The sequence below is a fragment of the Pleurodeles waltl genome, chromosome 12 (genome assembly GCF_031143425.1).
Source record: "Pleurodeles waltl isolate 20211129_DDA chromosome 12, aPleWal1.hap1.20221129, whole genome shotgun sequence".
In the NCBI taxonomy this organism is placed as follows: Eukaryota; Metazoa; Chordata; class Amphibia; order Caudata; family Salamandridae; genus Pleurodeles; species Pleurodeles waltl.
In genome coordinates, this window is record NC_090451.1 from 270,205,247 (window position 1) to 270,222,979 (window position 17,733).

General features: G+C 43.6%; 1 protein-coding gene across 1 annotated transcript in view; it reads right to left on the reverse strand.

Moving 5' to 3' along the window:
- The window catches only part of SLC38A8 (solute carrier family 38 member 8), a 198,005-nt gene that overhangs the window by 155,223 nt on the left and 25,049 nt on the right, over positions 1–17,733 (reverse strand). The window contains exon 2 of the mRNA XM_069215726.1: positions 7,240–7,438. Within this exon, the coding sequence (XP_069071827.1) occupies positions 7,240–7,438 (199 nt within the window). The remainder of the gene's footprint in view (positions 1–7,239; positions 7,439–17,733) is intronic.

Consider the following 17,733-nt stretch of genomic DNA (forward strand, 5'->3'; position numbering starts at 1 on the left):
CAGGAAGGTGGTCAGCTGTTTGTTGACGGTCTTTTCTATTACCTTGGCTGGGAAAGATAGAAGAGAGATGGGGCGGAAGTTTTTCAGGTCGCTTGGGTCAGCCGTAGGTTTCTTTAGTAGGGCGTTGACTTCAGCGTGCTTCCAGCATTCGGGGAAGGTAGCAGAAGAAAAAGAAGAGTTGATGACGGTCTGGAGGTGCGGGGCGATGATGTAGTTGGCTTTGTTAAAGATGAAGTGCGGGCAGGGGTCCGAAGGGGCGCCGGAGTGGATAGAGTTCATGATGGATTTGGTTTCTTCCGTGTTGATGTGGGTCCAGTTGTTGAGGGTGATGTCCGGGGAAGCGGGTTCAGTGGTGTATGGTTGGGTCTGGTGTCCGAAGCTGTCGTGGAGGTCGCTGATCTTGCGATGGAAGAAAGTGGCGAGGGATTCGCACAAATCCTGTGAGGGCGTGACGGCGTTGGCGCTGGCGCTGGGGTTGGAGAACTCTTTGACGATGCTGAAGAGTTCTCTGCTGTTGTGGCTGTTTTTGTCTAGTCTGTCGGTGAAAAAGTTCCTTTTGGCAGTGCGGATCAGGTGGTGGTGTTCGCGTGTAGCGTTCTTGAGGGCGGTCATGTTGTCAGCGGTGTGGTCCTTGCGCCAGGCCTTCTCAAGGGCACGACAAGTTTTCTTTGATTCTTTGAGGGTGTCAGAGAACCAGAGAGGTTTTTTGGTGTTGGTCTGTCGATGCGTGCGTTTGAGGGGAGCAAGGTTGTCAGCGCAGTTGGAGATCCAGTTTGTGAGGTTGAGAGCTGCGTCGTTGGGGTCGGTGGTGAGGGTGGGTTGGTTGGCGGCGAGAGCGGAGAAGAGTTGCTCTTCAGGGATCTTGTTCCACTGTCGATGAGGGATGGGTTGAGTGCGGAGGTGGGAGGTCTCGCGTCGGAATGTGAAGTGGACGCAGCTGTGGTCGGTCCAGTGTAGGGCAGAGGTGTGGCTGAAGAAGACGTGTTTGCTGGCGGAGAAGATAGGGTCGAGCGTGTGTCCGGCGATGTGGGTGGCGGTGTTCACCAGTTGTTTGAGACCGAGGTTGGCGAGGTTGTCGAGCAGGGTGGTGGTGTTGGGGTCGTTGTTTTGTTCCAGATGGAAGTTGAGGTCGCCTAGGAGGATGTAGTCCGGTGAGGCGAGGGCGTGCGGGGAGATGAAGTCGGCGATGGCGTCGCTGAAAGAGGCGCGAGGTCCGGGAGGACGGTAGACGAGGGATCCTCTGAGGGTGGTCCTTTGGTCGGTGCGAATCTGAAAATGCAGGTGTTCAGCGGCGAGGGGGGGGGGTCTTCGGTGGAGGTGGTGACGCTGATGGAGTCTTTGAAGATGATGGCGACACCTCCTCCTACTTGGTTGGTGCGGTCTTTTCTGGAGATCTTGTAGCCTTCGGGGATGGCGGGTAGCGATGTCTGGAGCAGAGGAGGCGTTCATCCATGTCTCCGTGATGAAGGCGATGTCCGGGGCTGTGGAGTCCAGGAGGTCCCAAAGTTCAACGGCGTGCTTGTGGACGGAACGAGCGTTGATCAGGATGCACTTGAGGTGGTTGATGGCGCGTGGGCTTGTGGTCGTGGTAGTTGCGTGGTGGAAGATGCGTTTGCAGGAGTTGCAGGCGAAGGGTCCATGGGTGCGTTTGGGGTGAGCTAGGAAGCAGGTTTTGGAGCGCCCTGGGTTGAGGGCGTGGAGGGTGGTGGGGTCGTAGCGGATCAGCGGGGTTTGGGGGAGCTGGGGACCAGGGGTCGTGGCGCTGGGCGCGGGCCAGGCGCGGACGGGCGCAGACGGGCTTGCCTCTGGCGCGCCTCTGGCGCGCCAGCGGCGTGCCCGCTGCGCGCGCCCGCTGCGCAGTCGCGCAGCGGCCGCCATAAGAGGTAGGAGGGGGGGGGGGGAGGGGTCAGCTGGGGGCGAATGGGAGCTGGGGGGCGGGGGCGTGCAGGAGGTCGCGGCGGGAAAGCGCGAGGGAGGGGGGGACAGGTAGAGTGAGAGGAGCTGGGGGAGGGGGTTTAGGGTGGAGGAGGGTGAGTGTTAGGAGGTTTGGAGATTAGGGAGAGAGATAGGAGTAGGGTTGTGAAGATAGGGGAGGGGGGGTTGTAGAGGTGGGTGAGGGAGAGAGGTAGAGTGAGAGGATAGGGAGATAGGTAGTAGAGGGGGTGGCGGGAGGGGGGAGAGATAGAGAAATAGATAGAGAAAATAGATAGAGAAGTCGATAGATAGGGAAATAGATAGATAGACAGATAGGTAGGTAGGAGGAGGTGGAGAGTGGGGGAGTTAGATAGTGAGATAGGGAGCTAGAGAGATAGGAAGATAGGAGGAGTGAGGGAGGTAGATAGCGAACGGGTTAGCTAGGGGTGAGAGAGGGGGAGGCGAGTGAGGGAGGGGGATGAGGAAGGAGCAGGAGGGCAGGCTCGGGGGAAGAAGACGGAGGAGGTAGAAGAGCCGAAGACAGGAGAACAGAAGACAGAAGAACAGAAGAACAGAAGACAGAAGCACAGAAGATCGGAAGAGCAGAAGAACAGAGAAGAACAGAGAAGAACAGAGAAGAACAGAGAAGAACAGAGAAGAACAGAGAAGAACAGAGAAGAACAGAGAAGAACAGAGAAGAACAGAGAAGAAGAACACAGAAGCACCGAGAAGAACAGAGAAGAAGAACACAGAAGACCGGAAGAACACAGAAGAACAGAAGAACACAAGAACACAAGAACACAAGAACAGAAGAACAGAAGAACAGAAGAACAGAAGAACAGAAGAACAGAAGAACAGAAGAACAGAAGAACAGAAGAACAGAAGAACAGAAGAACAGAAGAACAGAAGAACAGAAGAACAGAAGAACAGAAGAACACAGAAGAAGATTGCAGAGGGGGAGCGAGGAGGAAGAGACAGAGAGGAGGAAAAGAAGCAGGAGCAGGAGAGAAGGTGAGTGGCGCGGGGCAGGGCGAGGGGCTGGGAGGAGGGGGGTACTTACAGTTAGGTGGGTCTCAGGAACACAGGAACTCGGGAACTTGGAGGAGCTGCAGCGGCAGGGGGAGCGACCTACCCTTGGGTCAAGGGTCGCTACCACTGTCGCGCAGCGGCCGCCATAAGAGGTTGGGGGGGGGGTGGAGGGGTCAGCTGGGGGCGAATGGGAGCTGGGGGGTGGGGGCGTGCAGGAGGTCGCGGCGGGAAAGCGCGAGGGAGGGGGGGGGACAGGTAGAGTGAGAGGAGCTGGGGGAGGGGGTTTAGGGTGGAGGAGGGTGAGTGTTAGGAGGTTTGGAGATTAGGGAGAGAGATAGGAGTAGGGTTGTGAAGATAGGGGAGGGGGGGTTGTAGAGGTGGGTGAGGGAGAGAGGTAGAGTGAGAGGATAGGGAGATAGGTAGTAGAGGGGGTGGCGGGAGGGGGGGAGAGATAGAGAAATAGATAGAGAAAATAGATAGAGAAGTCGATAGATAGGGAAATAGATAGATAGACAGATAGGTAGGTAGGAGGAGGTGGAGAGTGGGGGAGTTAGATAGTGAGATAGGGAGCTAGAGAGATAGGAAGATAGGAGGAGTGAGGGAGGTAGATAGCGAACGGGTTAGCTAGGGGTGAGAGAGGGGGAGGCGAGTGAGGGAGGGGGATGAGGAAGGAGCAGGAGGGCAGGCTCGGGGGAAGAAGACGGAGGAGGTAGAAGAGCCGAAGACAGGAGAACAGAAGACAGAAGAACAGAAGAACAGAAGATCGGAAGAGCAGAAGAACAGAGAAGAACAGAGAAGAACAGAGAAGAACACAGAAGAACCGAGAAGAAGAACACAGAAGCACCGAGAAGAACAGAGAAGAAGAACACAGAAGACCGGAAGAACACAGAAGAACAGAAGGGAAGAACAGAAGAACAGAAGAACAGAAGAGAAGAACAGAAGAACACAGAAGAAGATTGCAGAGGGGGAGCGAGGAGGAAGAGACAGAGAGGAGGAAAAGAAGCAGGAGCAGGAGAGAAGGTGAGTGGCGCGGGGCAGGGCGAGGGGCTGGGAGGAGGGGGGTACTTACAGTTAGGTGGGTCTCAGGAACACAGGAACTCGGGAACTTGGAGGATCTGCAGCGGCAGGGGGAGCGACCTACCCTTGGGTCAAGGGTCGCTACCACTGTCGCGCAGCGGCCGCCATAAGAGGTAGGGGGGGGGGGGAGGGGTCAGCTGGGGGCGAATGGGAGCTGGGGGGCGGGGGCGTGCAGGAGGTCGCGGCGGGAAAGCGCGAGGGAGGGGGGGGACAGGTAGAGTGAGAGGAGCTGGGGGAGGGGGTTTAGGGTGGAGGAGGGTGAGTGTTAGGAGGTTTGGAGATTAGGGAGAGAGATCGGAGTAGGGTTGTGAAGATAGGGGAGGGGGGGTTGTAGAGGTGGGTGAGGGAAAGAGGTAGAGTGAGAGGATAGGGAGATAGGTAGTAGAGGGGGTGGCGGGAGGGGGGGAGAGATAGAGAAATAGATAGAGAAAATAGATAGAGAAGTCGATAGATAGGGAAATAGATAGATAGACAGATAGGTAGGTAGGAGGAGGTGGAGAGTGGGGGAGTTAGATAGTGAGATAGGGAGCTAGAGAGATAGGAAGATAGGAGGAGTGAGGGAGGTAGATAGCGAACGGGTTAGCTAGGGGTGAGAGAGGGGGAGGCGAGTGAGGGAGGGGGATGAGGAAGGAGCAGGAGGGCAGGCTCGGGGGAAGAAGACGGAGGAGGTAGAAGAGCCGAAGACAGAAGAACACAGAAGAACACAGAAGAACACAGAAGAACACAGAAGAACACAGAAGAACACAGAAGAACACAGAAGAACCGAGAAGAAGAACACAGAAGCACCGAGAAGAACAGAGAAGAAGAACACAGAAGACCGGAAGAACACAGAAGAACAGAAGAACAGAAGAACAGAAGAGAAGAACAGAAGAACACAGAAGAAGATTGCAGAGGGGGAGCGAGGAGGAAGAGAGAGAGGAGGAAAAGAAGCAGGAGCAGGAGAGAAGGTGAGTGGCGCGGGGCAGGGCGAGGGGCTGGGAGGAGGGGGGTACTTACAGTTAGGTGGGTCTCAGGAACACAGGAACTCGGGAACTTGGAGGAGCTGCAGCGGCAGGGGGAGCGACCTACCCTTGGGTCAAGGGTCGCTACCACTGTCGCGCAGCGGCCGCCATAAGAGGTAGGAGGGGGGGGGGGAGGGGTCAGCTGGGGGCGAATGGGAGCTGGGGGGCGGGGGCGTGCAGGATGTCGCGGCGGGAAAGCGCGAGGGAGGGGGGGGGACAGGTAGAGTGAGAGGAGCTGGGGGAGGGGGTTTAGGGTGGAGGAGGGTGAGTGTTAGGAGGTTTGGAGATTAGGGAGAGAGATAGGAGTAGGGTTGTGAAGATAGGGGAGGGGGGGTTGTAGAGGTGGGTGAGGGAGAGAGGTAGAGTGAGAGGATAGGGAGATAGGTAGTAGAGGGGGTGGCGGGAGGGGGGAGAGATAGAGAAATAGATAGAGAAAATAGATAGAGAAGTCGATAGATAGGGAAATAGATAGATAGACAGATAGGTAGGTAGGAGGAGGTGGAGAGTGGGGGAGTTAGATAGTGAGATAGGGAGCTAGAGAGATAGGAAGATAGGAGGAGTGAGGGAGGTAGATAGCGAACGGGTTAGCTAGGGGTGAGAGAGGGGGAGGCGAGTGAGGGAGGGGGATGAGGAAGGAGCAGGAGGGCAGGCTCGGGGGAAGAAGACGGAGGAGGTAGAAGAGCCGAAGACAGGAGAACAGAAGAACAGAAGAACAGAAGAACAGAAGAACAGAAGAACAGAAGAACAGAAGAACAGAAGAAGAACAGAAGATCGTAAGAGCAGAAGAACACAGAAGAACACAGAAGAACACAGAAGAACACAGAAGAACACAGAAGAACCGAGAAGAAGAACACAGAAGCACCGAGAAGAAGAACACAGAAGACCGGAAGAACACAGAAGAACAGAAGGGAAGAACAGAAGAACAGAAGAACAGAAGAGAAGAACAGAAGAACACAGAAGAAGATTGCAGAGGGGGAGCGAGGAGGAAGAGACAGAGAGGAGGAAAAGAAGCAGGAGCAGGAGAGAAGGTGAGTGGCGCGGGGCAGGGCGAGGGGCTGGGAGGAGGGGGGTACTTACAGTTAGGTGGGTCTCAGGAACACAGGAACTCGGGAACTTGGAGGAGCTGCAGCGGCAGGGGGAGCGACCTACCCCACCTACACAGCACCGGTAAAGTACCAAAAACATACAAGGATCGATATTTTCAGCATGGTGTCCGGACTACTTTATCTGTTTACTTTCCACACAGCGCGATCGCGCTGCATTTTACATAGTGCGATTGAGCTGCGTTTTTCTTCTTTACAACGCTAATAGCTCTAACTCGAGTAAATGCGAGACCCGTTGTATTGAAAAGGCTTGTTATTAATTCGGTTTTTCATTCTCAAGTGTGCATGGTCGGTGCAGCATGGGACATTTTAAGGTACAGCTCATTTGTTAGCTGTGGACATCAGGTCCTTTTTGACAAACTACAAACATTCTGCCATGAGTGCAAAGAGTTACAGATGACATTCTTGTTTTAGAGCAGCAAGCAGCACAGAAAACTGGTATTTTGCAAATCATAGGCCTTGATTAAGCATCCTCCCCTTACGACAGTGCATTACTATAAAAAATAAGCATATAAAGTGGCTTGAATCCTACATGATTAATCAGCAGCAACAGATTAAAGTAGGCAAATCTTTCTCTAACAACTCGAATAGCATACGGAGTTCCATAGTTCTCCATTCTAGTACTTGCACTTTGCAACTTATACCTCTGAAGCGCCAAAAGACATCAACAAGGATCCTGGTAAAGCACCTCAAAGTGCACACAACCGTCAAGTGTAGAAAGCAACAGTCGCTCCTGTAACCTGGAGGTCTTGACCCCAAGACAGGTGTAATCCCTTTCAAAAGCCACATTTGCAGTTGATGATGAAAAGCCACAAGTAAAGCTGTTCACCATCAAATATTAGCACAGCATGTGCAAAACTTCTCTAAGCATGTTACATGGTAGTTGCCATTCATCAGCAGTGAGTTGTCTATTTAGTCTGAGTGGCAGATAACATTTGATAGGAAACAACTATGCTTGTGAGTAGTAACACTACAATGCAATGCATACACTATATTACACCTGGGAAGACAGGTGCTAATGTGCCAGCTGTGTGCTCCCTCCACCTGTAGAGATTAGTGGGCAGTTCAGAAAGTATCAACATTTCTGGAAAGAACTGAAGCAAATGCACACTTACATTTATCCAGCTGATCTTCTATAACCTTCAGGAAGGCCACAGAGATCATGAAGAGGTTCAAAAGAAAGCAGATTTCACATAGCTTCCCCAGGGCCGGACTACAGACCTCCTTCACCACACCCTGATATGTGGATTGCTTACTGATCGATGAGGCATAACCCAGGATCACCAGACCACTGATCAGAAATATCAAGGAGACCTGGGGAGATAAAAGTCAACATGTTCACGTATGGCAGCATTAGTCAGGAATACAACAACATGTGTACTCAAAATATCCTAAAGGCACTTTTGTGTACATTGTTTCTGGTCTTAGAATTAGAAGATAAAAGTTGTTGAGTGCTGGTGGTCCTTGTTTCAGTTTAATTATGGCAATAAGAGCGCTCTCCCATAGATCTTTTGGAATCTTTATTTTCCCCAACTGTGTTGCTTAGGATGAGATACTTACTTTAGAAGGCTGTGGGGAGTACAACCACCCTCCCCTGAACTTAACACTGCCCAAAGAGTAAAAACAGATGTCATAAAAGGGAACGCCAATAAAGACAGACACACCAGGAACCCTGCATGGCTGGCATGGGTGTAGGACAAGTATGATACAGCAACCACAAAAAAAAAAAAAAAAATCAGAAAGACATCTGGGATTTCGGGCAAACTGGAGAAAATATTTTTACCTTTTAAACCAGCCATTTAACAGCATACTTGGAGGGGTTAGGGGTGCAGGGTATCGTGGGAGACGCAAAGCATCAGACTAAAGGTTTATTAACAGCAAGATGAATCTCATCTATTACCACATTTTTTTAGTTCTTTTGTGCTGGCAAAGAAAACAATTTAAGGCTCCTCTGGTTACACCAATGTCATAGTACTATCATTCGCATAACACATCTTCAACTTGTAGCCTCAAGTCCACTGCTGAAATGCCATAATAGCAATATGCTACAAATATTCAAAGGAGCACAAAGATCAGGATAACAACCATCTGTGGGTGCACTGGCGGACATCTTGGATGGATGTTCTTTCCTAGAAGAACTTTAAAGCCTTGTACAAATCTGAATGAAGGGAGTGCCTCATCTCACCAACACAAACAATATACCAACAGCTTATGGTACCTGGTCACTCTATGTAACTTGCATTCAATGAAAATTGAAGTTCATTTGATCGAACGTGGACAAGCTAAAAGGTTAAAACTGCAGGCCTAAAACCTGCCTTTCTTTTCTTTTTTTTTTTTTATAGTCCATCATTCTTCTCCAAGAACTTCTTGGAGTTCCACTTTTTCCCTTGCTGTTCCGAAACAAGTTGTGAGCAGAACTTTAAAAACCTCCAAAGAAGACAGAGCAGATTTACAACTACGGCTGTAATGTTACATTGCCTGCCTGGATTTTGGGAGGCAAATATCAGACTTTAATGGCCAGTGGGAGGGAGTACAAATGGATCAGATTTCATATATTCAATATAGACTGGAGCTGCAGGTTCATAGGGGTCGCCTAAAACAGATTACGACAGGGGTATTTCCAGAAAATACAGACCAATGGGCACCCCTCCTCAGTGACCCCTCAAAAAGGAAATGCATACATGTCTTCTATGTGGCAAAATAGTGAATTCATATTTCTACCAGGACACAACAAAATCAAATGGGTTGTTAGCTAATGAGTGCAAAGTCACAGCTAGGGGATGCCATTCATCTTAGTACAAGCCGTTGCAGCAAAGTATGATAAGGAGCTTGTTCAGCTTGGGATAGTGGGTCCCAACATTTTTTAACTGAACTGTGAATGCATGCAAGGACAGAATTCATAATGTTCAAAGCATTATATTATAGGGGATACATGCATTTTAAACCTTTATGGCAGTAACTATCCCACTATTATGAATTAAACAGCAACCTGGCACACTGTCCGTTTCCATGGCCTACCAGCAGTGCTTAATTTGTGCTTGTTGTTTCCGGTGCTGAGCACCGTCACTTATTTTTGAGGGCCGGGGCTTAGTCTTCTGCCTAAAGAATTTACGGCAAGCAAAAGACACATACTGGAAAGATGGAGGAAGGGAAAAACTAAAAAGCGTCACAAAGGGAGAAAGTAGAAAGCTGCTAGAGTGAGCTGAAGGGGCAGCAAGTGCCTTTATAGGGATTGAGGAGGCCCGAGATGGCTTCAGGATTACCCTGTCTCAGTATTCTGTGTTCACACATTTAATTGCAGCAGCCATGTGTTTAAGAGGAGAGCTTTGGGCACCTGCACGTTTTTATTTACAAATTAAGCACTGCCTACCAGATAGGGTGGACGTGGGGGAGTGTGTATCAACCACGGGGTATAGGAATATGCCATCACACAGGGCAGTTTTGTTTATCTAAATTGCATCAATCTATCAGTAAAAGCGGTATCGAAGTGAGGGCAGACGAGCTCAATTTGTGGTAAACAGTTATAATAGTCAGGGGCGTAGCCTGGTATGTAAGATTGGGGTGGTGACGGCTTTGGATTTTCCAACAATCAGGCTGGCATATATTGTTTTAATACATTACAGGACAAGCAGGGCACACCTGAGTAGCTTAAAGGGCAGAGGAAAGAGAAAGGAATGTGGTTTGGTATAAGTAGTAGGAGGGAAAACACAATATTGTGTAAAATAACCAATATTTGAGGACTTTCAAACAGAGTGTGTGCATTTATTGTCTGAGTGTATGTAAAGAATTCTGTTGAAATCCGACTGAAAATACTTGTACCCAACTACCTTCAAGAAAATAGATTTATCTGGGGGGGGGGGGGGGTAACTCCCCAAACACCCCCTTGAAGCTACTCCCCAGATTATGGCCAGAGCGAGAGTCTTGTACAGCCACCTTAATTAACTAAGAATGCTATTAATAAGGTGGTAAAACTGGCCGTCTACCAGTTTAGCTCCGGTGAACAGAATATTAGAATATTTGGTGTCAGACTTGCAGAAAGATGTGGGATTTGGAATGGGGCATAATGGACACAACAACCGCAGGCCAGGGCGTGGCAGGGCTCCCCCTCCCTCAGTCTTCTGTGAGTGACGGTGGCTCCCTGAGCTCTGTGCAGTGCATCTCTCTAAAGCAGCTGCAGTGTGCAGCATGCTCAGAGCTGACTCGCGCTGATCCGGAAGTCAAGAAACACAAAATCAGGGGGCAGAGCCAAGCGCCGTGGAAGATGGCAGCTCTTCCTTAGAGCTGGGTAGAATGGAGATGGGAAATAGAGCCAAAAGTTACTTCTCCGACATCAAAACCTTAAAAAAACAGGAAAGTACTTCATCAGAAACCTAACGGATACTTCTGTACCTATAATCCACGATCCACTTGCTCTGCAACTCCTTTAGAAATGATATAAGGGAGAGCAGAGCCAAACGCTGTGGAATTTGACGACGCTCCCTTAAAGCTGGATGGAACGGAGATGGGGAAATCGAGCCAAAAGTTACTTCTATGACAGCAAAGTCTTCAAAAAACTAGAAAATACTTCATCGGAAACCTAATGGATGCTACTGGATTTAAAATCTGCAATCCACTCGCTCTGCATCTCCTTTAGAAGCGATGTAAGTGAACCAACACAGTGGAATTTGACGACTCTCCCTTAAAAGCCAAATGAAACGAAGACGAGGAATCGAGCCAAAAGTTACTTCAACAACAGAAAAGTCTTCAAAAAACTAGAAAATACTTCATCGGAAACCTAACGGATGGTATTGGACCTATAATCCACGTTCCACTTGCTCTGCAATCCATTGAGAAATGACATTAGTGAGAGCGGAGATAAATGCAGTGGAATTTGGCGACTCCCTTTTAGACGGGTAGAACGGAACTGGGGAAATCGAACCAAAAGTTAATTCTTCGACAACAAAATCTTCAAAAAAAAAGATAATAATTCATCGGAAATCTACCGGATAATAATGGATATATAATCAACGATCCATTTGTTTTGCAACTACTTTAAAAATGATGTAGGTGAGAACGGAGCCAAATGCCGTGGAATTTGACGACTCTCCCTTAAAGCCGAGTGGATTGGAGTCAGGGAAACGAACCAAAAGTTACTTTTCCGACATCAAACATTTTTCAAGAAATAAGGTCACACTTCCTCAAAATTCGATTGTTGAACATCAAAGAGCAATGTAGTATCTAAAGACAAGAATAAGTATGATATATATGTCAAAGTAGTAGCGCTCTAATAAGAAGTTGACTAAATAAGAATAAGGTAAACAACACATCTGTACAAGGATGTGGAACCTGAAACATTTTATCTTTCCTTCATTTAAAAAAGATTTACAATTGACTTTGCAACAAAGATTCTATAATGATAGATACAAACTTTAATAATTATTGTAAACAAAATCTTAGAAGATAATTGAAGTCTACTATGTCAGATCCTAAAGTTATAAGACAACTGTCATATAGTGCAGCCTTGCAATCCATACCAGTTATCACTGAAACCAAACACATAATGGCTGACCCTACTGAATCACCTTCAACAGCTATGGATACTATCTTAAAAGAACTATTAGCCATAAAATCTTCCATTGCTTCTTTGGAAAATACAGTGCCTACTAATACTATGGAAGTTCAAGACTTGAGGAACGAAGTGGTCAAGTTTCAATCTTGTATGCAATTAATGGACAATCGATTGACAGATATTGAAATCCGCATAGATAAGACACCTGATACTAGCCAAGATATTTGGTATATTCAGCAAAAAATGACCTATTTAGAGGACCGGAGCAGAAGGAATAACCTTAGAATTATAGGTCTTCCAGAGCAAACAGAGAAAGACAATATTCTATACTTTTTGACTAACTTTCTCCCAACCCTGACGAACATTACTTTTACAGTGCCATTAGAATTTCAGAGAGCTCACGTGGAATAATCCAATCCACAAGACCTAGACATATTTTAGCTTGCTGTTTACGCCATCAACAAGCCCGTCAGATTATTATGGCTGCCAAAAATCATGGTCCATATGAAACATCTCAGGTAATAATCACAGCAGATTATTCAGCACCTACAAATCTCAAAAGGAAACAATTCTTAAATCTACGCAACAGATTAAAGAAAAGAGATATAAAATATGGTCTTTTGGATCCAGCTATTATGATTGTGACTTTTCAAGGGAAAACCAAAGAATATTCAGATCCTCACGACTTGGAATCCTTTTTGAATGACTTAGATGACAAAGATTCCGAGATGGAGCATAAGACTTCCTCACCCTCAACAACTAAAGAATTCTCATCTCCCACCACTCCAGAGGACATAGATCAAGGAGAATGGGAGACTGTTCAACGACAATGGACACATGGTGGTAAATTTAAAGCATGGAAAAAGTATCAACCGAGAGATAAATCTAGATCGCCTTTAAAAACTTGAATAGAGCGGAAATATTATTGCTTTATCTACTTTCTATTCAAAATACATCTCATTACAAGATCATATTTATTTATGATGTAGGATACTTCATATCATATATTTGAAATGGCTTTATTTTCCCCCTTCTCTATTCTCCTCTTCATGACTCTCTGGCTTATATCCCCAGATAAAAGTTTAGGTGTTAAGTGTACAAAATTGTCTTATCACTCGTGTTGGACAATTTATTTGATCATTTTAATAAGTAATACTTTCCTTTTACTAAATTAATATAAAAGTCACACTGATTTAAAAACTCATCTATAATATAATTACTTATTGACATATTTGAAACTTTATAATTTCTTATATTTCTTCTTTCTCCAATTCTCATCTTTATTATTCATCTCTTATTCATATTTTTATATTCCTTCTCTTTTTATTATTAGAATTTTGATTGATATTATTTTGTTGGTTTTCACATGTCCATTAACAAGTTAAAACCTTTAAATGGTATTTCTTTGAATGTTAATGGTTTGACACATTTTATCAAGAGAAAGAAGATAGTTAATTTTCTTGGACAACAAAAAACAGATATTGCTTTAGCACAAGAAACACATCTTAATGAATCAGAAAGTGAAAAATTGAAAAGAGACTAGGTTGGTCAAGTTATACATGCTAGCATAACGCAAAGTAATTCTAATAACGATGACACACCTATTCGGAAATGTGGAGTAGCTATTCTTTTTCATAAAAATTTACCATACAAAATTATTCAAACATGGTTAGATGATGAAGGCAGATATGCATTTGTTAAAATTTGTATTAGAAATTCTTTTATGATTATAGGCACGATATATGCACCCAATGATTCCAAAACAATATTCATTTCAAAGACTAGTAGATTATTATCTTCCTTTGGGTCTACAAAAGTATTGATTGGAGGAGATTGGAATGTTACTATGGACCCATTCATTAATAAATCTGACAAACCAGATACTCATCATTCAAATGATAGATATATATTGAAAGATCTTATAGATGATTTAGCATTAAAAGAACCATGGCGTCTTTTACACCCAGATGACAGAGATTATACCTTTACATCTTGTGCACACTCAATTCGCTCCAGAATAGATAATTTTTTAACCTTATCCGCAATGATACAATCAATAACATCTGCAGGAATTGTTCCTTATAGCCTCTCAGATCATGATTTAATAAACTTACATATTAATATTGGATTAACACAATCTCCCAAAGCTAATTGAAGATTCAATCCCTCTATGTATAAGACACCTCAAGCTAAATTGAGTCTCTGCCAACATGTTGACCAATTCCTTGTATAGAATAGAGACTCAGTTACAGATGCTAGTGTATTATGGGGAGCAGGCAAAGCAGTCATTAGAGGAATGATTATGAGAGATTCATATCTTCTAAAAGAAAATTGAATAATGGAAGGAATTCATTAGAAAAATGAGGTTATAGCACTTTCAAAAGATTATAACAAATCTGAATCACCTGAGAATCTGATATCAGTTAAACTCAGACTCAATAATCTATATACCTCTCAGGCCGAAAAATGTTTATTCCTAATTTGACAACGTCACTATGAAAGAGGGGAGAAAGCGGGACGTCTTTTAGCTTATCAATTACGCCAACAGGAATCATCCAGAGCGATACCTATTATTAAAAATTCTTCAAATTACTTATTTACTTTACCAACAGACATTATTACACAATTCCAAACTTATTATCAAACACTTTAGCCATCATTGAACTGCGAAGATACAAAGGAGGAAGATGATTTTTTCACCAACCTAAAGATCCCAAGATTAACAAGCACAAAAATTAAGACTAGAGGGACCTATATCAACATAAGAGATTGCAAAAGCTATTGATTGTTTAGCTACAAGTAAAGCCCCTGGAGAAGACGGCTTTCCCACTGAATTTTACAAAATCACAAAAGCCCAAATTATTCCATTGTTACAATCCTTCTTTAATGAAGCTTTAAAAAAGGGTCACTTTCCCCCAGAATTTCTGCGAGCATGTATTACTGTAATTCTCAAACCGGATAAAGACCCATTGGAATGTTCCAGTTATAGATCTATTTCCTTAATAACTCTGATATTAAAATTTTGGGTAAAATACTTGCGATAAGATTAAATTCAGTCATCACAACACTTATTCATCCCTCTCAAGTAGGTTTTGTTCCAACTCAATCCTCCTCAAATCACCTTCGAACAATTCTACATTTATTATGGCAACAACGTAATAAAATAGAAGAAAATATTGTATGATCCTTAGATGCTGAAAAGGCATTTGACAGAGTAGAATGGGGATATTTATTTCGAACTATGAATAGAATGTGTATTGGTATTGATTTCATTACATTAACTAAGGGAATGTATCAACTTCCTACAGCCGCGATCACATGTAATGGTTTTACATCTCCTTATTTTAAAATTCTACGAGGGACCCGACAAGGATGTCCACTATCCCCTTTGTTATTTCTTATTGCATTAGAACCCTTAGCCATTGCAATTAGACAAAATGCTAACATACAATGTATTGCTACTTCAACAGGCGAGGTTAAAGCTTTTTATTATGCAGACGATATTCTACTCACATTATCTAACTCCTCAGTCAAAAACCTGATTAATCTATTAAATCAATTCTCAACATTTTCTGGTTATAAGATTAACTGGTCTAAATGTGAAGCTTTACCAAAGAACAATACTACTTCATCCGTATTAAACAATTTCTCTTTTAAATGGAAATCACCACATTTGAAATATCTTGGGATCCTACTTAATACAGGGTTGAAGAATATTATGATGGATAATTTAAATCCCATAATAGTTAGACTTAAAAGAGATTTTACTAGATGGTCTCAATTGAATCTATCGCTATGGGGAAGAATACAGATTATTAAAATGAATACAATTCCAAAATGTAATTACGTCTTTGGTATGTTATCACTTCCTATTACTTCTAAAGTTTTAAAAAATACAGCATCTTTGATAACTCAGTTTATTTGGGGAGTAAAAAAACCCTTGTATAAGTGGTTCAAAATTGCATTCATCCTCTTTAAAAGGAGGCCTTAGACTTCCACACTTAGAAAACTATTGGATAGCACAACAACTATCACACACAACTTATATGATATCCAAGAACGAAAACCCACCCATATGGGTGAAATTGGAACAATTCCTATTGAAAACCACTACCCCCATGGCTATTACACTAAATGTCCAAAATTCTCACAACTCTCCAATCCAATCATATACTCCTCCCAAGTGGCTGGGCAAAAAGCACATACAATTATAAACTGTAATATTCATATACATTTAAATGCTCCAATATGGAATAACTAAGCAATTATATACAAAGGTAAAGAACTTAATTGGTGTGTCTGGAAAAATCATAAAATTAATAATCTATCAGACATATACACACAGAATAACTCCTTGAAGCCATTCTCACAACTAAAAGATACGTATAAACTCCTGCAATCACAATTTAATAATGTATTATTAATAACAATTCTTAACCCTATAACAAATCCAACTATAGATTCTATGATACACTCATCCATTGCTCGTTATATTTACATGTGGAAAAACTTCAAAGGCATGGTATCAGGCTTAAATTCATTATTAATTGATAAATCTTTTTCAGATGATACATCTAGAAATGTAAAATTATGGTGGTCTACAAGACTTAATATTACTCAGACAAAGAATAGTCTAAAGTACTGGAAATTTACAATCAGGGCCTTCGTGATACAAGGTTGAAATTTAATTACTTCAAAATTCTACATTGATCTCATTGGTCACCTTCTAAATTATGCTCTGCCAAACTCAGTAATAACTCTGATTGCTGGAGATGTTGCCAACCCAACTGCGATATCGTACATCTCTTATGGGAATGTACTGAAATACAACAATTTTGGATACAAATATTACAATACCTGAGAAAAAATGTCCCCAATATTACATCTCAGTCACCTCGCTTATTTTTACTACATGATACTCATGGTCTAGGTAAGCTCTCTTCACAGGTGTTTAGATGGCTGTCTACAGCGATCGGCATAGCTAAAATTAACATATTATGTTTCTGGAAATCAAATGCTTTGCCAACTGTCCAAACTTGGTTAAAAAATATGTTTGAGATTGCACAATTCAAAAGAATGATATATAAACTGTCGTGTTACACGTAAAACACAAACCTACAATTATTTTTTATATTTTTTTTAAATGGGAGAAATATAAAGTGAAAACAGTTCATAACACAGATCATGTTTCTGCGCTTTAAATTTCTCCCATTTAAACAAACACTGTATATTTCAGTTACAGCTATGGCATGGAGTTCTACTCGCGACTGTGAGCAAGAGGCCTGGTGTTTGTAAATGAAACACTGAAAAAAGATTGAGAAAATGAAATTCAAAAGTTAACTTAATCATTAAGGTAACTTTTCATTTTCATTTTCTGTGATTTAAAAGTATTGATAAACATTTTGTTCTCACCTCCAATACTGAGTTATGAAGGACTTAAGAGTTAGATAGCTTAGTACTTCATTTATACACCTCTGTACCTCACCATGGGTCATAAATCTAACTCCAGCACTGCTCATTATCAGGCCCCCGCTATCTACAGACTGGTGATAATAATGTATAGTAACCACAGATTTACCTAAATGTTAAAAGGAGAAATGCCCCTGTGCTGATTTACAAAACTGTAAGCTCCCAATTGACTGGTTGGAGGCACCTGGCCTAGAGGGAGCAGGATTACATGCATTTCTAAAAGAACAAGGGTCCTCGAATAAACCGTAAGAGCAACGCAACATACACCGGAATAGAATCAAACCTACGATTTATGAGCAGTAGACATACGTATATATTTATTGTGCATAGATATTCAATAATTGTGTGGAACAGCAAAAAGAGAAAAAACAGTCAATTCTGACTAAAGAAGCTCAGGCTTAAAAGTGTGACGAAATAGACTAAATTGTTAGTCATTACCTACAAAGTCCCAGTGCTCATATGTACAGTAATAACAATATTTTACACTTGAGTCTAGGTACTGAAGTAAACAACCTTTCGATCCTTAAAAGGGAACAAAAGGATCATCATCAAGGTAGAGGAATTTGGGTGAGAGAAAATTACAATGTATACA